The sequence below is a fragment of the Anabrus simplex genome, chromosome 12 (genome assembly GCF_040414725.1).
Source record: "Anabrus simplex isolate iqAnaSimp1 chromosome 12, ASM4041472v1, whole genome shotgun sequence".
In the NCBI taxonomy this organism is placed as follows: Eukaryota; Metazoa; Arthropoda; class Insecta; order Orthoptera; family Tettigoniidae; genus Anabrus; species Anabrus simplex.
The window spans coordinates 72,234,722-72,258,709 of record NC_090276.1 but is presented as its reverse complement, the minus strand read 5'-3'; the positions used below and the strand labels follow the sequence as shown (position 1 = coordinate 72,258,709).

At 40.7% G+C, this 23,988-nt stretch overlaps 1 protein-coding gene across 1 annotated transcript in view; it reads left to right on the top strand.

Annotated features, from left to right (window-relative positions):
- The window catches only part of LOC136884197 (LIM domain only protein 3), a 196,801-nt gene that overhangs the window by 120,703 nt on the left and 52,110 nt on the right, over positions 1-23,988 (top strand). Inside the window, exon 2 of the mRNA XM_067156241.2 lies at positions 16,587-16,680. Coding sequence (XP_067012342.2) covers positions 16,587-16,680 — 94 coding nt within the window. The remainder of the gene's footprint in view (positions 1-16,586; positions 16,681-23,988) is intronic.

The window sequence follows — 23,988 nt, the reverse complement described above, 5'->3', positions numbered from 1 at the left end:
TTCATCTTGAACAGGTGCTTGTAGATCCATATTTCGAGGCTTTGATTGTCTTCTATACTACTGCTAAAATGTTTTTATTCCTCCACCGAAGAGGGAGGCGGATGGTGACGCAGTCTCTCAGGCCGAGAGATTTGTTACTGCGAAGCAGATGCACGGAGAAGGTGAGGGGATTGGCGGCCGTGGCCTATACTAGGAACTGTCCCGGCACTCGCCTTAGTGCAGGAGAATGGAAAAAACACGGAAAACCATTCTCAAGACAGCCGACAGTGGGGGCCAACCGTGAGGTCCAGCCCTTTCCCGTTTCCCGAATACAGAGGCGTAGAGCCACGGACCAGCCATGGCTACCCCTCCTCTGCTCGGTCAGTTGGTCGGAGTGCAGAGCTGTCGGACCACGGACCAGTGCTGACCACCCCTCCTCTGCTCCGTTGGCCGATCGGACTGCAGAGCTGTCGGACCACGGACCAGCCGTGGCTACTTGTGGGCGAGACCCACTCTACATCTCTGCCTTAACCATGGCATCGGTTAATATCCAATTAACTAACACATTCAAGTTAAAGAAGCTAGGGTAGGAATGTCAGCGTAGTTAAACGAATAGGCAGATTGATGGAATAGCAGACTTACTCTTGCATCAGTCGTTCACACCTCTCTCTAACGGTTTAGACCACGAGGCGATGAGTTGAGTCCATTCTTGCTGGCTAATGTATCTCGTACTGGGAACGGAGAAGACAGTCAAATGGGCGAGTAGTGGGGCAGCAGAGGTTCACCAGCGTCTGGCAAGTGCGAATAATGAGTGAGTGTTGAAAGTGCTGTACCCTGACGTTTGCCAGTGGACTATGCAGAGCTTCCCTACACCACCCACTGCAGCTTGCAAGGGCGCATGCTCAGAACCTGCCGCAGTTCTTAATCTTGTCTCCAAATGTCCTTTCTGAGACTGCTTTACCCTTCCTCCCCGCTAGAAGTTTTGGTTCCATAAACCCACAGGAGCGCCTGCAAGATCCCCATATTGCGATTCTGACAGGAAACAAAGCCGTGAGAGGTGACAAAAGCAGTGGAGAGAGCGCGAGCAAATTGAAAACATCCTGTACATGATCAGAAACTTCTGCTTTACTTCAAAATTAGTGCCAATATGGATGTGCAGTTGTGACTATGCGGATAGCAAGAATTTACATTCTGTGGTGTTCAAAAGTGGTCTTGGAGGAAAATTTGTTGTTCGTCATGGAAAATACGAATAATAAATACGTGTGGGTTCAGGTGAGCGACTCCCGCTGGACTTACTTGACATTCAATTACTAGTCTGGCTGAGCGACACGAACCGAATGACCGTGGAGGCTAAAGGAGGAGGAGGAGGAGGAGGAGGTGGTGGTGATGGTGGTAATATTGAACATCGTCTTATTTTAAGCAATATAATCTATTATATTAGAATTAACATATTTGGCACGAGCAGTTCCTATTTGCTGATATTTGACATCAAAGTCTCCATGATGGCAGCGTAAGTTTTGTTTCATCATTCGTCTGTGAGCAGTTTGCTGTCCTGATGTTCTCTATGATAGTGGAACGTTTGAGTTATTGTCTCGTTCTAGTGGTGGGAGGGGTTTATCATGTGTTTCATGTGGGGTGTGGTGTCTTCTGGCTCTGAAACGTAGAATCAGAAGTTCATGGCTGTGGAGAAGGTGAAATGGACAGACCCGTATGGTTAGGGCTTGCATCCGGGAGATAATGTGTCCAAGCTCCACTGTCCGCAGCCCTGAGATGGTTTCCCGTGGTTTTCCATTTTCATACCAGGCAAATGCTGCAGCTGTATCTTAATTAAGGCCACGGTCGCTTCCTTCCCATTCCTAGCTCTTTCCTCTCCCATCGTCGCCATAAGAACTATCTGTGTCGGTGCGACGTAAAGCAAATTGTAAACAAAATATTAAAAAATAAAAGTCTGAGCGCGCAGTCAACGCAGCGCCATCTTGTAACAGAGAATGCGTGTGACGTCACATGTTTGGCGCAAATTTTGCCTTACTTTGAAGCGCTATTTCATGAAAACTGCGTTTGAGGTTTTCAGGTTTTTGTTGCAGTGGGTAGCCTTCTGTTAATCTGTCAATTGAGACATTAAACATATTCTATATATTAAAGGAGTTTACTAAAAACAGCTTTGACAAATCCGTCTGTACGGTCTACTGGACCGATTGCTTCATTTATGTTTTATTCTCTCCGGAATTATCTCCCGGTGAATCATGAGACACTGGTAGGTCTCTAAGTTCAACCAACTTTGAGTAATCATAAAAGTGTCATTAAATTATCATTCGAATAATTGCAGGCGAAGACTTACCCTGACCTGCAATACATTCAGCACCTAGAACACTCTCATTAATATTCTGATAGGTATATTTCATTTGCATCTCTAGTAATGTCATTGCATGCACCCATGTTGGATTACTACCTGTCAAGCCAGAGAGTATTCTCTTCCTCTGATCATGGAAGAATACTATTCTCTGCTAGATACTCTTCGATTCTGTGACCTTCTCCAGCTTCTGAATATACTCAGCAGATGGCAGAACATTCCTAATAACTTACATGCTGCTAATAGAAAACATCGACGTACCCACAGTCGTGAAGTAAGGCTCTATAAGATAAGTCTTTAGAGAGCCCTAACGAGAAGGTATCAAGTCGACCAGCCATTAATAAAGAACAGGGACAAACTCTTCGAAAAGTGGGTGTCTACTTATCCGAACCAGTATTCAGCGACGGCACTGTCCTGGGCAAGTTCGTTTGAAAATGCAAGATCCAGATGCGACCGAATGGTGGAAGCACAGTGAATATTGCATGGAAAGAAGTGTGATAAACTATATTACGAATGAATCATTTATTTATTTAGTTGGTGGGTTGGTTGGTTGGTTGGTTGGTTGGTTGGTTGGTTGGTCGGTCTATGAAGCCTGCTATTCTGTCCGACACCTACATGAAGAGTTAAGTATATACTAAATTATCTACAGTTTAATACCTTAAGGTATGAATTAAATGTTTTAATTAATTTAATACTTAGCTATGATCTAATCCTATGTTATAAGAAATTATTTTTATTTATTAACCAGGTTTGACAGAGTTTCTTAAAGCGGAGGTGGTTTGACACGCTCCTAATTTCAGCAGGTAGGGAATTCCAAATTCGGCTGGCGGCGACTATAAATGATCTACTGTAGCCAGTTGAGCGGTGAATGGGAATGCTTAGTACCGCTGGTATTGAGTGCTCATAGAACTATTGAAAAACAATGTGACTACGACGGACATATCAAGACGAGTTATCTGACCTATTTATAGTCGTAAGTTAATCGTACGCGTTCTGCCCAAACAATAAAAGCGTCTTAAAATTTTTCTTTCCATGTACCTGTTGTCCAGGAACGTAAGTTTACGTTAAAAAGAGGGAAAAGAACCTTGTGATTTCATAGTAAAGAATCCTTTATGTTATAAAAGGAGTGCAGTAACACATTCTTATCGTACGATAGATCAATCCTCGGGCATTGTTGTTGCTACGTCTTTTATTTTAGCACTCCCAATCTTGTACGTTTTCCATATAAACCGTAGCGGCGAGCTGCGCTGGCTCACGAGTCTCTGAATAATGCACACAGCGGCGAGTGTTTGCTCCTAGAAATTGAAAACTGCTGCTCAAGTCGCAACGAGAATTATTTCTTGTTCCGGAGAAAGAAACTTTGTCCACGGCTCATACATGACTGTGAGGGACTTGTACTCTATAGTCCGTGCACAAAACATACAGTTGAAATAATAAATTACGTCAACACGTGAATAAAGTTCAAAAATATAATTTAGACATTTATCACTACAGGGCTGGATATTTGTCTTCTTGCCGACCTCAGGCACAACTGCCAGAAAAATATTATAAAAAGAAAGTGGTGATGGTGTTGGTGATAATTGTTTTAAGAGGAAGTATAACTAGGCAACCATGCTCTACGTAACAGTAATCAGAGAGAAAAAATGGAAGGGGTCTGACACTTCGAAAAATGAAGGAAGACAAGGGCCACGAAGGGTGTGAAAGTGAAAGACTCCCTAGGCCTTCATTCTTAATACCGTCGGGCTCGGTAAAGAACAAGGGTGACCTAGCGAGGTCAGGTAAGATAGATGAAAGTGAAGAGGGTGGTACAAGTGGAAGCAATGCCAGGACTCCGCTAAGGGCCCCGTGATCGACAAACCACGCTCCAAAGTTAAGAGCCCGTGGGGCCCCTTTTAGTCGCCTCTTACGACAGGCAGCGGTACCCTCACCCACAGGGATGTTATAAGAAGGAAATCAAAAGAGACGAACCTCAATCTAAGGAGAGGAAATCAGAACTTGAGATTTGCCGATGATATTGTTGCTTTATCTGAGTCTGCACAAGGTCTGGAGAAATTGAGGCGTCTAGTATCAAAACCGGCCAAGTCACTCAACGCATATTTTTCAATATGGACGAAAAACCTGTAGAGACAAAGCAATGATGGTCAGAAAAGATTTTTTTTCACAGTTATATCCTTAATGGTTTAATATTTAAGTTCCGCTGTTTTGAGAAATCTAACTCATAACTAACCCATCTTTTTTGTTAATTTAAATTTTGACTTGGCCGTTTTTGTTGCAGTTTTGTACAATTTCACAAGGTATAAAAGTAAATCCTTCAGTTCACCACTCGGAACAATATCCACGTTACAGCACACAATAATGACAAAATACGAGCACACCGGAAATAGGATCGCTTTGGCGCCAATGACGGTAAGAAGCCCGCGAATACGTAAATCAGTGTTGCAAACAAACAAAAAACAAAATATTATGACTTCAAAGAATATACATTACAAGGAACGATTTTGCCTACTGATATTATCACGTTGTTGCTTAATGTAACAATACAAGATTCCAGACAATAATGCTGCATCATAAAGATTGTCGCTCGTTCCTTGATTTGGCCGGTTTTGAATTCACTGGCTGCATGACTTGGCCGATTCTGTTGCAAGACCGAGAATTCAGTGCTCTATAACATGAAGACATGGACGATTTTAAAGCATATTCTTGTTTCACCTAATAGTGCTATACTTCTACTTCAAATTGATAACCTTAACTCATTTTCGTAAATTTTGTGACTTGGCCGGTTTTGATACTAGACGCCTCAATTGCTTAATGGTATGACCACAGTCTTGGAGGAGGAGTATAAGATGAAAACAAATCCAAAACGAAGCCAATAAAGTGCAGTCGAAGGAAGTCAGGCGATGTTGGAAATGTTAGATTAGGAAGTGAGGTCTTAAATTTACTGTGGTAGTAAAATAACTAACGATGGCATAAGTAAGGAGCACGTAAAATGCAAACTAGCACAAGCAAAAATATATGCCCACTTCGAACATTGATATAGGAATTAGAAATATATTTTTGAAGCCTTTCGCCTGCATGGAAGTGAAACATAAACCATAACTAGCTGAGAAAGAAAGAGAATAGAAGCGTTTGAAATGTGGTGTTACAGAAGCAGGTGAGATGGGTGGATCGAATCAGGAATAAAGAGATACTGAATAGAATTGGTGAGAGGAGAACCAGAAGTTTGACGACAAGAAGATACATAATGATAGGCCACATCTTAAGACAGCCAGACCTTGTTCAGTTAGTGCAGGCGGTAAGAACGGTAGGGATAGACCAAGGCACGAACAGGTTTAGGATAGATGCAGGATGCACTAGTTACGCTGAAATGAAAAAGGTTATCACAGGATATGGTGGCATGGAGTGGTGTAACAAACTAGTCTATGGACTGATGACCCTAATAATAATATTATTATTTAAGTCAGGAGATCCGCATTACAGATGAAATATGGGATAATTTCACATGTCTTCCTTCAAATATCTCGAAGTCATACTACTGGGCAGTGAAAGACAACTTAGAAAGAGCTACCAATCTCCAGAAAGCGAACAGAGTAACATGAAATCACTAAAATACAAGAGTTATACTGCGTAATGCACAACTTGGTCAATACAGGACAGTTGTTTTGACGGAAGCATTATATGCCTCAGAAAATACATCTCTAGGGGGCCACTGTGAAATTGATGAAATAGGAAAGCAAGAACAAAAAATCCTTAGGAAAATGTATGCTCCCACTCATCTAAATGTCGTATGGCTAAAAAAAAAATGCAGATCTCTACACAGCTACAGATAAGTTTACTGATGCCGTACGTAGGAGACACTAGAAATTCTATGATCACATCTGTAGAATGGACAGTAATAGATTTGCTAAAATCTATAATAATCAACTCAAAGAAGGTCAGGATCAACTGGTTGGAAGAAATTAAGGATGATTTACTAGAAATAAACGCTACTGATGATACCATAAACAATTGTAAAGTCTTTGAAATTCTCGTTTCAAATCACACATTTGTGGGTAAAAAGGACCACTGGAGAACAGCGGGCAGAAGAACGAAAACATCACCACAGCGAATTCATGAAGAACTTTTGGGAGGAAGAGGAGGAGAAGGAGGAGGAGGAGGAGGATGAGCCGTCAGACCAAGCTAAAAACTTCAAACGCGTTCTTTAATTGGGCCTCATTTCAAACACTGGACACTCAAAGATCAAATGATTCACTTTCAGAACTGATCCACAAAAGCATAAGTATCAGTCAATGACGTTAAGTTTAAAGCGTTCCAGATAAGATTAAATTCCATAACCAGTTAAAAACTGAGTGAAAACAAAGTTCGGCACTAATGCGTTACACAGTAGCAGATTTTGAACTTCCGAAAGAAAAAAAAAATTCTCTCTTAACTGATCCTTTCAAACTACATGTCTATAAAATATTCCATTGATGCAAAATACATTGCCTGATTTTTCTTTGAATATAGCATATTGGAGATTTATTGCATGTAATATCCAAAAGATACGTAGCAACTGATTTAACTAATGAATCTGCTTTTTCATTAGCAGTAAATCCAGCGTGACCTCTAATCTAAGATGTAGCTAGCTATTGGATTTAAGTCGTATTTATCGTTTAGTGACTTCAATGCGGCTTGTGAATCACCGTGGATTCGTACTTCCTTGTTGTTAGTAGTGCATACTTCAAGGCGCAAATTTCTGCATGAAAAATTAAGCATTTGGGAGAAAATTTATACTGAGCTGCAAATATTTCAGCACCATCCTCATAGAATACAAATGCACAGCCAACACTGTCAATTCCATCTGAACTTGCTATGCGGGAGCCACCAGTGCATATGATAAGGTCACGGGTGTTAAAGCAATTTTTACGCATACGTTTCTTGAATTGACTTGGATGAGCAGATTCCAAAAAGTGACACTTATGCTCTATAATAATGTTCAAAACTGGCAAAGATGATAGTCTGTTTGTTACTCAGTATCGAGAGCTGTTGTTGTTGTTGTTTGAGTCATCAGTCCATAGACTGGTTTGATGCAGCTCTCCATGCCACCCTATCCTGTGCTAACCTTTTCATTTTTACGTAACTATTGCGTCCTACATCTGCTCTAATCTGTTTGTCATATTCATACCTTGGTCTACCCCTACCGTTCTTGCCACCTACACTTCCTTCAAAAACCAACTGAACAAGTCCTGGGTGTCTTAAGATGTGTCCTATCATTCTGTCTCTTCTTCTCGTCAAATTTAGCCAAATCGATCTCCTCTCACCAATTCGATTCAGTATCTCTTCATTCGTGATTCGATCTATCCATCTCACCTTCAGCATTCTTCTGTAACACCACATTTCAAAAGCTTCTATTCTCTTTCTTTCTGAGCTAGTTATCGTCCATGTTTCACTTCCATACAATGCCACGCTCCACACAAAAGTCTTCAAAAACATCTTTCTAATTCCGATATCAATGTTTGAAGTGAGCAAATTTCTTTTCTTAAGAAAGCTCTTCCTTGCTTGTGCTAGTCTGCATTTTATGTCCTCCTTACTTCTGCCATCGTTGGTTATTTTACTACCCAAGTAACAATATTCATCTACTTCCTTTAAGACTTCGTTTCCTAATCTAATATTTCCTGCCTTCGTTCGACTGCACTCCATTACTTTTGTTTTGGACAGGCTTTGCTAATTCTTGTTAAAAACAGTGGTTCTAATCCAGCAGTTAAAAGTCCTGCATCAGTAGATGTAGTGCGATATGCACGAGAAATTCCTAGAGCAAACCGTCTTTGGATTTGCAACAGCTTATCCTGAGCCCATTTCTTTTCCAGTCTAGTGCGCAAAGCAGACGCACAGTACAATATTAAAGGTAAAACTGAGGTAGAACATTGGAGTTAAGTCCCCAAGAAGTCTACAAGGAATCGCAAGTCCTTATGAAAGTTTGTTGGATTTGAATTTTAATATGTTTAGATGTGCCCTGAATGTCACCTGTTCATCAAGCACAACACTCAAATTTAGAAGTTGATCATCTAGTTTTATTCTGTGATTACTCATAACAATTGAGAGTTTTTGTATTTTCTCCTCCATATGGCAACCATGGCTTTAATTTTTGAAGGGCTGAATTGAAGTTTGTTTACAGAGCCCCACTGAGATAAGGTGCTCAAGCTGAATTTACTAGATCATTTAAATTCTGTACATTATCATATTCAACTAACAGAAGGGCATCATCACCGTAAGTAATATTACACACCGTAATAATAATAATAATAATAATAATAATAATAATAATAATAATAATAATAATAATCAAAGAAAACGGCTAGTACAGAAGGTGTCACAACCAAGAATTATACAAGCACGTGGAGAAGATAAAGGACTTGATTCGAAAAAAGGATTGCCTTTTATAGCCACGTGACAGGAATGAGCCCAGGATATCTAAACGGATATTAATGTACTTTCAAGATAAGAAAACCAAAGGGGCATGGTTCACAGAAGTTGAGAAAGGTCTACGGGAAATGGAAATTTCTGCTATAAAGATACGCAGGAGCGTGTTCCGCTTAAGGAAAAACTCCGTACGCACACAGGTTTCTAGGAAAAGACGAAGTTGAAGACAGGGAAGGCGTGGACTCAAGAGAGAAAAGAACAATACCGGACACGAATGCAGGAGTACTGGGTGGCAGTTAAAGCTCGACGTGGTCCTTAATTGGCCGAAACGAATAATAATAATAATAATAATAATAATAATAATAATAATAATAATAATAATAATTAGTGATTATTCTTTTTATGAGAACGTATACAACGAGAAGTGACCGTGCAGTTAGGGTCGGGCAGCTGTGAACTTGCATTCGGGAGATAGTGGGTTCGAACCGCACTGTCCGCAGCTCTGAAGATGGTTTTCCCTGATATCCCATTTTCACACCAGGCAAATGCTGGGGCTGTACCTTAATTAAGGCTACAGCCGCTTCCTTCCTACTCCTAGTCCTTTCCTGTCCCAACGTCGCCATAAGACCTATCTGTGTCGGCGCGACGCAAAAAACAGTACAAATGGTCAACCACTCTCTATATAACATTAATAGGAGGGGAAATGGAAGAGGTCTGATACTTCGAAGAATGAAGGTATCAGGCAAATTAAAGGAAGCGTCACGAAGGGCGTGAAAGGGAAAGGCTTCGCAAACCTCATAGGGTTGGGGTGGAAAGATAACTATTGGAGGTGGACAGGGTAAGTGGGAGCAAGGCCCGACTCAGGTCCGGACTCTGTGGTAGCCAACGCTCACTCCTCGGTTGGTCCCGTCTGAGTCATCTCTCGCGACAGGCGAGGGATACCACCCCCACTCACAGGGGATTCAAATCTGCTCTGTTCTGTGGATCTGATGGGCAATTGCTAGAGTCGATGCAGGTGAGCAGGATAACAGCCATGGCGGAGGGGCCTCATTTGAATTGTCGTGGTTAGATATCTTCTGTCAACTTAAAACAATCCTACATTTAGTTAAAAGCCCAGCGATAGTCACCCAATTTAGAGTCGTAAGATCTTCAATGAGTGTGTTAGAATGTGTTTTATTTAACATTACCGGTCTCTGAGGTTCGATTTTTTGGAGCGGATCAGACTGAATCTCATAGTGTGTGCACCTCCGCCCCTCCTTTCCGAAGTCCATAAAACCCGTGTCACATCGCCGACTTGCCGTGACATTTTTATTAAATTTCGTTGAAACTACTGCTGAGTGCTGTGTGTGTGATATTATTTATCCGGTCAAGACGTGTGGCCCCGCGTCAGGTGGTATTGGGATGTTGAGAGGGAACGTCGATACTGGGCTAAGTAACGCTTACAATGTGATTGGTCCGAACTTCAGCGTATAGTGGTTACTGAGCCGCCTCTGTGGTGTAGTGGTTAGTGTGATTAGCTGTCACTCCCGGAGGTCCGGCTCTGCCACGAAATTTGTGAATTGGAACGGGGTCTACTCAGCCTCAGGAGGTTAACTGAGTAGAGGGGGCTTCGAATCCCACCTCAGCCATCCTCAAAGTGATTTTCCGTAGTTTTCCACTTCTCCAGGAATATCCCGGAATCGGCCGCTTCCTGCCCTGTTCCTTGTCTATCCCTTCCGACCTTCCCATTCTCCCCACAAGGCTCTTGTACAGCATAGCAGGTGAGGCCGGTTGGGCGATGTACTTGTCCTTTCCAGGACACTGCCCTCGAGGCGGTAGAGGTGGGATCCCTCTCTGAGTCCGAGGGGAAAAACCATCCCTGAAGGGTAAACGGATTAACAAAGAAGGAAAGAATAATAATCTAAAACCAAGAACAGCCGGCTTCTTGAAATTGAAACAGATCTCCAGGAAATCAACATCTCGGAAGACATTGTCACCAGTTTGAAGACAAATCCAACACCAGAGCCGCTATAACTTGGACTGAAGAACGAAGGGAGAAGCTCAGCGAGAGGATGAAGAGAAGAAGGCCAACGTATCAGCTAAGCTGGTTCAATCGAGCTCCTAAGTAGGGTATAATAATAATAATCATAATAATAATAATAATAATAATAATATAAATAATAATAATAATAATAATAATAACCATACATTGCTTTTGAGAAGACAGAATTCGTAACGAACATTAATAATGCTGAAAAATTCCTAATGATAAAATACGACAGAATCAGTAGAGTAAATCAGTTTAAGTACGTACGTACGAAAAATAATACAGGTAAACGGCCTTGATAATGTGGAAAAACAAAATAGAGCTCACAAATTGGATTGGCTAAAGAACTAACGAAAACCATTTACAATAAAAAAACCACTTCCTGTAAAAGCAAAAATCCAACATTAAAACACTGTCATAAAACCGAAATGCCTTTATGTAGCAGAATGTTCAGTCTTAAACAAAAAGGGAGAATTAATAATTAAAGGAAGAAGAAATATAAGTATTAAGTTGGACGAAGGGAAGTTGGGAATACTTGGGTGAGAATTAATAATCGATAGATAGCATATCTAAACAATTGCCAGATGCGCTCAGGAAGAGAAGCATGTCTTTGCATGTTGACTTGGTAGGAATGAAGCAAAAAAGTCTGACTAAAGAAATATTTGACTGCGAAAACACAAATAAGTTGGCTCATCGAGGTGAAAAGGGTTTTAACAGAATTGAAGATTACGAACGTATAAATTCTAGACATTCCTACATTTCATAATAGGATTGGACATTTAGGGAGAATTTTGTAGGACAAGTAGAGAATGCGTTCAACTGTCTGGAAGGGTGAAAGAAGGAAAGAATAGAGTGGAAGGATGAAGAAATTGAGAGACCGAAAATCAAGAAAGGAGAATACATCCTTGGAGAAGCAACATTTAGGAGAATGTATTTATGAAATAGGGAATGTTAAGTAGTTGTTTCAAAAATAATAATAACACAGCGGAAAAAAAGCCTCATCCTTTTTCTTTCATTCATAATACATTATAAATTACGTTATAATATTCCTTTATCACGAGGAATTATAGATGTTTTAGAGTGGGTGTGTTTCCACCTTGTAAGTCCATAAGAGCAACACTCTCTTCGTAACATGGAATGATCTATGGAATTGTGGATATGAACTCGCCTTTTCATCTTATAAGTCCAAAAGCTTGTCCATAATTCTTTATTTCCCCGTGCAATGGTGACAATGAATGAGTGTCTATTAGTATAATCTCTATGTAAATGTGATTTTTATTTCGTATCAATATTATCAAAAACATTCCTTATTTATCAAAATTAACTTGATGACTACATTTTTCTTGAAAACGCATAATGAACAAATCAAAAGGAACTAAATTTCTGATGTCTAAACGCTAAAATTTATCTCCTTTACATCCGTAATGTCTGAGGAGTCTGTTTCTAGATGTGCGATCTGTTAAATTACCAGAAGTGGTTAAGAGTTTGCTACTTTTCTTGTTAAGAGAATGAAGAGCACTTCTTGTGTGTGGTGGCCACTGAGGGTTAAGGACAAAAGAGCAGGCAGTCGGGCACTTCTATTACCATCAATCTCCTCTCTTCTCCCACCTCCATTCTCTTTGATGTGATGTGATGGCGAATCGTGCTGATTGCTAAACTTTCGGGGTCAGCTTTTTTAATGTGTTTAAGTGCAGCCTCCACTCCATTACAGCAAGACAAATATAGAGAGAAGTTTACAGACGTTAATAAAACGAAGTAAGGAAAGAAATCTGTCGTAGAGGGAGAGTGTAGTGTGGAACTTTGTCGAGGTAGTGTATTATAGAGCCATTCCTCTGTCGCCACCCTTGTGCCGCGATTTTTCCTCCTCCCTCTTGGACATTTGTCTCACTGCCAATAAGGAAATATTTTCGGCCCCACTCGGTGCCCCAACATCAATTTTCGCACTCAGAGGGGAAGTTAAGAAAAATAAACAAAAATTCTTAGTTATCATCCCATTCAGTGTCACCATCATGCTTATATTCTCTTTATGGTCTATTAATGTATCCATATTCACTTCCCATTAATACTCTCGTTTTAATTCCTTTCCTCAGTGCCCCTCTCTATAACTGTTTCCATTCTCTCTTCCAATTCATTTTTCCTTATCTACCGTTCTTGGATCGTGATAGCAGAGCGGCTTCTCATCAACGCGGCCGTGGTTCAAATTTCCACCAGAGCATGTGGGATTTTTAATATGAAGAATCACATCCTTGTGGTTCAGATGGCTATAATCACGACACTAACGCTTATATTGCTTCCTTATTCTCTTCTTTATGCTAGTCGTTATCTCGCTCTCCTCTCTATCCTCTTAACTTTCTGTTCATCTTTTGTTGTTTTTCGTGCTATGTTACCTTTTATCTATTCTTTGTTGTCCCTGCTGCCTCTTCATGTTCCTCTTTGTCTCCTCCTTTATTCCACCTACTGTTTACTTCTATTCCTCACCATACATCATTATCCCTTTCACTTAACCTGTCCTGTTAGCCATTCCTCTCTTCCATCTGCCCACACCAAACTACCTTATCTCTTATCCTTTATTTTATCTGTCCGTTATTCCGTTTTACTCTCCAGTTTTCCCCATTATTCTTTTCTCAACTGCATTCTTCCTATTACTTATTTCTGTTCTTTATTTCTTGGACTGACCGTAACCGAGCTCGATAGCTGCAGTCGCTTAAGTGCGGCCGGTATCCAGTATTCGGGAGATAGTAGGTTCGAACCCCACTGTCGGCAGCCCTGAAAATGGTTTTCCGTGGTTTCCCATTTTCACACCAGGCAAATGCTGGGGCTGTACCTTAATTAAGGCCACGGTCGCTTCCCTCCCACTCCTAGCCCTTCCCTGTCCCATCGTCGCCATAAGACCTATCTGTGTCGGTGCGACGTAAAGCAACTAGCAGCAGCAGCAGGACTGACCGTATATCCAACTATGAACTACAGTGTTAAGAAGGGTAATTAAAAGGCCAGAAAGTTGTGAAAAAGTTGAAACTAGAATACCCGAGAGAAATAGGCTGCTTCAGCTTATACTTAAAGAGAAAACTGACCTGGAAAACGATAGAATTAATTGTTAGAAATTTAAGAACACTGAAATACTCCTAACTGCAATAAATGAAAAAAGGATTACCATTTTACCCTCGAATATACAACAACAGATCGGTATTTGAAAACTCCTATCTTCATTTCATGTCCTACTTCATCTGTTTTTTCTTTATTCTGTCCATTACTGTACATCTTTCTCTTACCCAGAGAGTTGACCGTGCGGTTAGCCCTTCCCTGTCCCATTTTCGACATAAGACCTATCTGTGTCGGTGTGACGTAAAGAAAGTTGTAAAATAAATAAATAAATAAATAAATAAATAAATAAATAAATAAATAAATAAATCAATCAATCAATCAATCAATCAATCAATCAATCAATCAATCAATCAATCAATCAATCAATCAATCAATCAATCAATCAATCAATCAATCAATCAATCAATCAATCAATCAATCAATCAATCAATCAATCAATCAATCTCTCCCTTATTTATCCATTGTCCATGAACTCGGTCATTTTGGACATTGCTTTCACCACTTCTAACCCCCATTCTGATTGGCAATGATCCTTGGCTCATACGGCATCCGGGGTGTCACGGTTCATCTCAGCTACCCCAAAGACTATGAACTCGCCACTAATATCGGTCATTTTTCGGATTTATACATGTCACCCCTTACTTTAGGGGTGCTAGGGGTTTCTTGCCCCTGCAGTAATATTTCCAGATATTAATTTATATGTGTATCTACTTTGGTTGAGAGCTATGCTGGAACATTCACACACACGTTGTCCCGTAATCTGTCATTTTCGACATTTTCTTTCTTCACTCCTCTCACCCGCTATGGCATGCGGACTGAACTTGGACTTTTCATTTGCATATACCGTTTACAGAAGAAGAAAAAACATAAGTCTTAAGAAACAAATCATAATCTTTAAATACTGTTGGTTAGGCAACCCGCTGCTCAGGCCTGTCATGCGGTTTACGTACCTTCCCTATTTTTTTTTTTCCATTCTTCTCACTCCCTATGTCGAACTACTCATCAGATTTCATTCAAACCACTTCCTATACTCTACCAGGGGTAATAAGAACAAATTGTGAAATTTTCAGAGAAATCAGTCAAGTAGTTTTTGAGCCCATTCGAGACATACATACATACATACATACATACATACATACATACATACATACATACATACATACATACATACAAACATTCATTTATATATAGATACGGTATATACAGTAGATTTATTGAACATACTTTCGCATTGTTTTCCTTGAGTTCTCCGTATTGCTATGTTTTAAGGTTTTATTTTTGTTTAAATTACACAGTTTATATTTCAGAGTTGCTGTATTAATTTCCTAACGTTCTTTATTTAATACCTCATAATGAGATGAATCTAAACTTAAAGAAATCATTTTCCAATATACAGTAAGAACCTCATTTTTATTCGTATATCTGTGTTCTCTACAATTTTTCGAATTTTTATTTATTTATTTATTTATTTATTTATTTATTTATTTATTTATTTATTTATTTATTTTATTTATCAATTTGCTTTACATCACGCCGACACAGATAGGTCTTACGGCGATGACGGGCAGTGACCGTGCCCTGAATTAACGTACAGTCGTAGCTTTTCCCTGGTAAGAAAATGGGAAAGTACGGAAAACCATCTTCATGGCTGCCGACAGTGAAGTAAATACACATGCTATGTTCAAAAGTTAGTATATAATATTCAGTGATAAGGAATTAGATCTTCTTAAAATGTTTTCCCTGGATCAATGTTCGATAGAATATTGTACAAGTTTATGTTGAATGTGTAAGGAACATCTAACAACGCTCACTGATACTATGTCACGTTATGTCGTTTTTTCGTGTTGTATTCGACTATCTACATTCTCGTCAATGTTTTTGGATTTGCAATATATATGTGTGTAGTTTTCATTGTTTCAATTGACATATATATGTCTTAGAGCTGGGGGTCATCAAAATATTTGTGTAAAGGAATAGTGTCATGTAACAAACTATGTGATGTAAGGTAATGTTACCTAGCAACCGTGCTGGCTGTGATGTAAGGTATTATTACCTAGCAACCGTGCAGGTTGTGGTGTAAGGTATTGTTACCTAGCAACCGTGCAGGCGGTGATGTAAGGTATTGTTACCTAGCAACCGTGCTGGCTGTGATGTAAGGTATTGTTACCTAGCAACCGTGCGGGCTGTGGTGTAAGGTATTGTTACCTAGCAACCGTGCAGGCGGTGATGTAAGGTATTGTTACCTAGCAACCGTGCTGGCTGTGGTGTAAGGTATTGTTTCCTAGCAACCGTGCTGGCTGTGGTGTAAGGTATTGTTACCTAGCAACCGTGCAGGCTGTGATGGAAGGTATTGTTACCTAGCAAACGTGCTGGCTGTGATGTAAGGTATTGTTACCTAGCAACCGTGCAGGCGGTGATGTAAGGTATTGTTACCTAGCAACCGTGCAGGCTGTGTCTTATGGCTGGCGGTCACCTGAAATTAGCAACCGTTGATGGATGGTCATGATCGAGAGACAAATAAGCCATATTTTTCCGGATTCTTATAGAAATTCATTGGGTTATAAAGTGTGTATCTGGTCTGGCTTGTTTAATAACAAAATATTCAAGTTTACATTATGTTGCTTTGCTTTTATGTCTTTTGGAATATAGTTTGTCATTTTGTCCGTCCCCATTTTCAGGTATACTCGTAAGGGTCCCGATTGTTCGGTAAATGACTCTTTTGTTTCTCCCCAGGGTCCAGCATGACGATGGATGTGAAGGCCGAGTCGCAGAAGAACACGTCCACTCCGCAGGAGTGTGCTGGCTGCGGGAAAAAGATAACAGAGCGGTGAGTGCCTGTCACTTCATTTCTTAAACATCTTACATAAGATACGCAGAAAATATTCCAGTAGAATGCTTGTTTAATTTTCACTCGTGTGTGTGTGTGTGTGTATATATTCGGAGTAATTCATTTCGATGTTTACATTGCTAATACTAATACAGTTTCCAAAACTATTTCAAGTATTCGGGAGATAGTAGGTTCGAACCCCACTGTCGGCAGCCCTGAAAATGGTTTTCCGTGGTTTCCCATTTTCACACCAGGCAAATGCTGAGGCTGTTCCTTAATTAAGGCCACGGCCGTTTCCTTCCCACTCCTAGCCCTTTCCTGTCCCATCGTCGCCGAAAGACCTATCTGTGTCGGTGCGACGTAAAACAACTAGCATATATAAACTATTTCAGCGCGCGTGTGAGAAACTGTTTGTCTTTCGTTATTAAATATCACCCGTCGTTTTGCACTTTATCAAAGGAGGATGCGCGCTTCATGGATCAAGATGATGCACTTTTCAGTTTTTTCTGTATTGCATATAGTTTCCCCTTCAATCTGTTGAAAGAAGACACACATTATTTCATGCCTGAACGTTGATGACTTACGCATCTCTTTCACACCCTGCACAATTTTTACTAAATGATCCCCATACAATCAAAGCATGAGCTCCATACTTTTTAATGCTGAAAAAATATTCGTTACAGAAACATAAAAATGTAACACAAATTCGTACAAAAGTTGACGACGTATTCTCTTATGTGCAATGTGGGCCGTGACTTACGTTTTATCAACTTCATAATCTTCATTTATTAGCGTTTGAAGTCCACTAGAGAGCACTAATGGCTAGTTCTTTTTGGATGCTCGCTGTCGTTCCCAATATCTCTTGAATGTTACTAGTAGTTTTTCTTTTCTTTCCTGTGAAAGAGGTTTGCGAGATTTAACAGCCTTTGGTAGAGAAGACCACGAGTTTAACATTTTACAAAATTTGGGGTATTGAGACATCATTATGAAAAATTCCAGCGGAAACTAATTCGCTTTTTTTTGTACTTCATTGAGCCACATGCTTCCAGTCTTGTTGCTTTTGATGAGCGAGAGGATCATCTTCGTAAGCCTGTCGTTGCCCATTCTCAGAAGGTACCCAGAAAACTTCAGCCGCCTATGTCGCATACTAGTGTTAGCCGTTTCCAACTGTTGGTACGGTTCAGAGTTCGCTTTCATTCGGTAGGTTCTATCCGTGAGCACTCGTGGCCCATGATTTTTCCGGATGATACGTCTATCGACTTTTTCCAGGTCTCCCATGGTACCTTCCCTGTTCGTCAGTAAGGTCTCTGCAGCGTATAAGAACTGGGGCCTAACAACAGTTTTGTAATGGCATATTTTGGCGTTCTTCGAATTGCACTTCTTGTTTTAACGGTTTTGCGACAGTTGGTAGGCTGTGTTGTGTTTGGCACATGTATCTAAGACGAAGGTTCCGTTTCTACCACTGGGGTGGACCCATTCACCAAGATACCAGAGTCGATTGACTTTCCATAGATAGTTATTAAAGGGGCTTTCCTGGGGGTGTTTACTGTCGAAGTACTTCGTCTTTTCGCTGTGTCGTGTAGGGATGCAGCAGCAACTGCGACTACATCCTTAGAGTTTTTGGTTAAGTTCGCGATGTCAATGTCTTCATAAGGAGGTTAATTTACACTTCAATTACTCAATATTTTAGTAATTAAATGTCACACATTGCTTAAGTCCTCTATTTTTTAGGGAAACACTGAAGTTCTCTTTAGGATATTTTCGAGACCTGTTTGCATTCTTTAGAAGATTCCGATTTTTCAACATTTAAATGACATATTGCTTAATATATTTTATTTCGTGAACATTTCTGAACATATTTGCCTCGCTTTATAGGTACAGATACTGATCAATATTTCACAAGCAAATGTTGCAGTTCCTTGGCAATTATTGGAATGTTAACCTACAGTAAAGCCTACAGACATGTGGTACAGGTTTGATCTGCTCTTAATGTACATATACCAGGTGGCCCGCCAGCCCCGTCTACGTATGTGTCCCGCATGCACTAATGATGAACGTGTTGCCTAGTTGGTGAGTTTCAAAGGAGCGCGACAACTTGCTGTATTTCAGATGTGAAACAAATATCAGTCATTTTACTACAGACGTTCTGTAACTGGGTGCATTATATTGTAAATATGCCAAAGATGCTGAAAATAAAAGTTTAATAACTCATGAATTTATAAACGTACAGACATTCCACTCTACCAAGCGTTGCTCTTTTCGGCGAAATACGTGTATAGGAGCGAGGTGCCTACTTGGAAACACCTGCGCATATCGTCTGCGAGATTCGGCTACATTCCCACCAGATTCTCCACAGTGCCTGTGTATTCGTCGTCGATGAAATGAAATGGCGTATGGCTTCTAGTGCCGGGAGTGTCCGAGGACATGTTCGGCTTGCCAGGTGCAGGTCTTTCCATTTGACTGCCGTAGGCGACCTGCGCGTCGTGATGAGGATGAAATGACGGTGGTGGTGGTGATTATTGATTCAAGAGGAAGTACAACTTGGCAACCATCCTCCATATAGCACTAAACAGAAGGAAACAGGGAAGGCATTCGACACTTTGAAGAATGAAGATACCGGCCAAAGGAAGACAAGGGCCACGAAGGGCATGAGAATAGGCCTCGCAAACCTAATAGCATCGGGGTCGGGAAAGAACAAGAGTTGACCAAGAGAGGTCGGATAGGATAGATTAAAGTGAGGAACCTGGCACAAGTAAGTAGAAGAAATGTCAGGACTCAGCGAAGGGCCCCGTGGTTGCCAACCCACGCTCCAAAGTTCAGAGCACTTGGGGACGCTTTTAGTCGCCTCTTACGACAGGCAGGGGATACCGTGGGTGTTATTCTACCGCCCCCACCCACAGGGGGAGAAATGATGAAGACGACATATGCACCCAGCCCCCGTGCCAGAGAAATTAACCAGTGAAGGAATCGAACCCGGGAAAACCTGTGACCAAAGGCCAGCACGCTAACCATTTAGCCATGGGGACGGGGATGAACACAACGGTCGTTGTTGATATGTTGACAGCAACTGTAACTAACGGTCCATCAACAAGAAGACGAGAACGAAGATTTCTCTGATTTTAACGTTCACCTTAGTGCTGTCCGCCTCGGTAGTGTAACGATTAGTGTTATTAGCTGCCGTTATCGAGGGCCCGGGTTCGATTCCCGGTACTGCCAGAAATTTAAAACTGGTAGGGGGGCTGGTATGTGATTGATATGGTACATGCAGCTCACCTCCATCGGGGGTGTGCCTGGAAAAAGAGCTGGACCACCTCAGACTGAGGACACGAGTTTATCTTACTTTTATTTTAGTGCTGCATTTGACGCTAATGATATCAGCAGATCGCGCTTCCAGTGAAGGGGTGTTGGGATTGAACTGGGCGGGGTGTGAAAGCTTGCATCGCAACAACCATAATTAAGAGGAAACTATTCCCTATCGCCTCGCACTTCAGTTGGGAACATGAACGTTTTAGTGTTTGTCATGCGAAACATAAATATTAACATGTATTTCCACCTGCTCAGTATGGCAGTTCATGACCACTGCATTCGTATTTCTTTATAGGTAATCGTGTATACCCCTTTGAATTAGAGACAACTTTCCGCTTGCGTACACATCAACAACACAGTTGTTCAACAAGTGTCATCCGTCAGATATCTTGCGACTATAGTGTTTGAGTATGAAATTCTACCCAGGATTGGGTCCTATACACCAGCAGACATCTCACCTTCAGCTCCTAGTTCGCATGTTGCGATGCTATGTTTACCTTTCCTTTCATTTCTTTATGGTTTTGAAGGCTGGACGTTGAGCCCTTTGCTGGAGAGGCGGAATGACGCTTTCAAAATGTACTTGTACAGAAGAATGCTTCGAGTATCCCGACTAGAAAAGACCAATGAGGAAATCTTCAACTATCAAGGAGCGAAAGCTCACGTACATCATGAGAGGTGAACGATATGAACTTCTCAACATCATCATCGAGGGGAAAGTTGAAGGAAAACGATCTGTGGGAAGACGGAGAAATTCCTGACTTGAAGACCTGCGCCGCTGGTATGGACGAACTTTCATTGAAATTCTTCGAGCGCTTTTTCACTAAATATCATAATCAATTGTATTGCCAACCTTCGTCGCTAGACGGCGTCCGAAGAAGAAGAAGAAGAAGAAGAAGAAGAAGAAGAAGAAGAAGAAGAAGAAGCTACTACATATACCAGGTGGCCCGCCAGCCCCGTAATTTCTACGTATAAGTGTCCCGCATGCACTATTGATGAACGGGTTGCCTAGTTGTTGATGTTCAAAGGAGCGCTACAACCTGCTATATTTCTGGATCCTGTTCCCAGTTTACTTCCGACGACATTTCTTTCCATATTCTGCCATTATTTCTCGGTCAATTGCGAACACCCTGCATAAGAGATCGTGGTGGCGATTGTGTTTTGAGAGAAATAACATCTAGACAACCATCCTCTCTTAATACCGTCAGTGATTGTTTGGTCCGCTGCGTGAGACCACCTAGCGTAATACTCATTTATGTCTAATGACCACTTCGTCTAAATGTTTCTCCCTCTTAATAATTTGAATGTCCTCTTGATGTGGTCCATTGTTTCGTTTGGTTCTCACTTTCCTATTATGTCGATTAGTAGCGGAATACAGAGACGAACAACTACAACAACAGAATGAACAAGACATCGCCCAGTTTCTAGGAGGACACAGTAACACAAGGTCGCCATTGAATCAAGTATACTGTACGAAACGACGTTTAGAGTCATTCAGACTCATTTACAAAAAATAGGCCCCACTCTGTTTGGACTTGTTCAGAGCTTCCTGCTAAACTATTCTATTCACTGCTTAGAAGGACCAGACCTGAAAATGCACTCAACTTAACTGAGCCTGTCATGTCCGAGTTGTGTGATCACAAGGTGCAGAAAGTAGTCTGGACACATCGAGCAGTTGGGAAATTTGCAAGTTCAAATGACTCTCTCATTGGTGCACTGTTGCCACATGCATTGGTTCTCCGCAAATCTTTCTTGTACAATCACCGTGTAACACACGTGAAAGAGAAACATGGCAGTTTGATCACTGAACAGCTGAGTGGTTTAGTGAACCGAGCCCCTTATCGGGTTTCGAAGTGAAGTTTCCTCACACTGCTCATTGTTCACGTATCGCCCATATTGACTCACCAGCAGTCGTTCATTTATGGGTCCGTATCTGTCTGTTATAACAGCAGGGTCGTTCTCTGAGCGGACTTGCTGGGTAGTCGAAGTGGAGGTTCGCTCACTCCACAGCTCTAACATACTGCATGTAGCCAACCAAAACCATGCAGTATTGTTCAGTTAGAGCAAAGTTATCAAGAACACAGTGTGGATCCGAACTCCACCGAGGTTGTTCAGGGATACCTTCTGAGTATATTGGTACGAGGGACCCGTGGTCTCCGGTGGTTCTTTACAGATTAATTGCATTTCGTTTGGTTTGTAGCCCCAGTCCGCTTTGTGCCTGTATTGCGCTGGAAACAATAAAAACAATAGTTCCTGACAAATGTTGGGTGTCGGAATGTTGTCCCGCAGGAATTCTTTAACATGCCGGACGGAAACGATGCCATGATCATGGTAGGGGACATTTTGAACAATACCTCTATGGGAACATTTCTGTATTTGTTACGAACCGACAGAACAGACCGAACACACTGTGGCAAAAGTGTACGTGTTTCGTCTGAGAGTTGTAGCATTACTCTGCGTTTTGTGTTGTACGTATTGGTTATTGCATATTACAGGCTTTGCATTACTCCGTGTTTTGTGCTGTACGTATTGGTTATTGCATATTACAGGCTTTGCATTACTCCGTGTTCCGTATTGTACGTTTTGGTTATTGCATATTACAGGCTTTGCATTACTCCGTATTCCGTATTGTACGTTTTGGTTATTGCATATTACAGGCTTTGCATTACTGTGTGTTGTACGTTTTGATTATTTCATGTAACAGGATTTTCCACTGATCTGAGGTATTTTCACAAAAAAAACCCCAAGGATGATTTGGGTAACAAGCCGAATAGATTGTAATTAAATTATTATTCTGTAACGAACGACCGGAGACCACGGGCCCCTAAATACTCACGAAGTATCCCTGAACAACCTCTGAAAGTTTGTCGGTGGAGTTCGGTCCCACGCTGCATTAAGACGAGGAACATATTACTGCTTACCTGATGGTCGTCGATACAGACTTGGAGGTAAATCTTACAGAAATTTTTGATGATCAGGGAAATATTAAAGTAACAAGCACTTCATTGCCAATATTATTGTGCGGACAGTACACGCTCTATAAATTTTCAGTAGAGAATTGCTCATTGTCAGCAAGAGTTCATTTGGCGACATTTATTCATGGTAAATGCACATAACATAAAATGCACCGTATAGACCTATATACAATGGACGAAAATGAATTCTGGATTACATTTTCAGTGGGCATTAGACATCTAGTGGACATTGCGGAGTGAACCAAATGCTCTGAAACCCTTAAAACTAATCAGATCAATCCATAGAAGATGTGTGACACTTCGAACTATTCGAGAATCAGCAAAATAGGGGAAGGAAAACGAAGGGAATAGAAATAAGACTCTTTAGGCCTAGAAAATCTAACACAGTCAGCGGCGGAAGAGGGCAAGCTTGTGAAGTAACAATCAGTCAATTCAGTAATGTTTTGCTTTTTGATATTTTTCAAACTTTATTTGAACAATTTATTTAACTTTGTTTGTATATTTTTCTGTGTTGTAATAGAATACATTATTTATTTATTTATTTATTTATTTATTTATTTATTCCTGACCTACATTTGTGCCGAGTTAGGGCTCACAGCCCTCTCCTACACTTAACGACTTTAAACAACTACATTTAAAATGTAAAAAAAAAGGTAAGGTACAGTCATTCTACAAAGAAATAATACTACGGACAGATAAAATAAGCTTAGGTTACAAATCAGTACGGCAATTAGTGTGACAATAGTAATATGAAGAGGAAACATCCTAATAATAATAATAATAATAATAATAATAATAATAATAATAATAATAATAATAATAATAATAATAATAATAATAATGATGACGATTGAAGTGCATAATAGATAAAAGCAACTCATTCACACGACATACACACAATGACTCACACAAGTCAGTTATATGTTTCCAGGAAAAAATTTCGGCCGGCGGATTTCAATTTTCGAGACGAAATAACGTGCTGAATATCCATTGGGAGTGTATTCCAGAGTGTCGAGGCAGTAACTAAAAA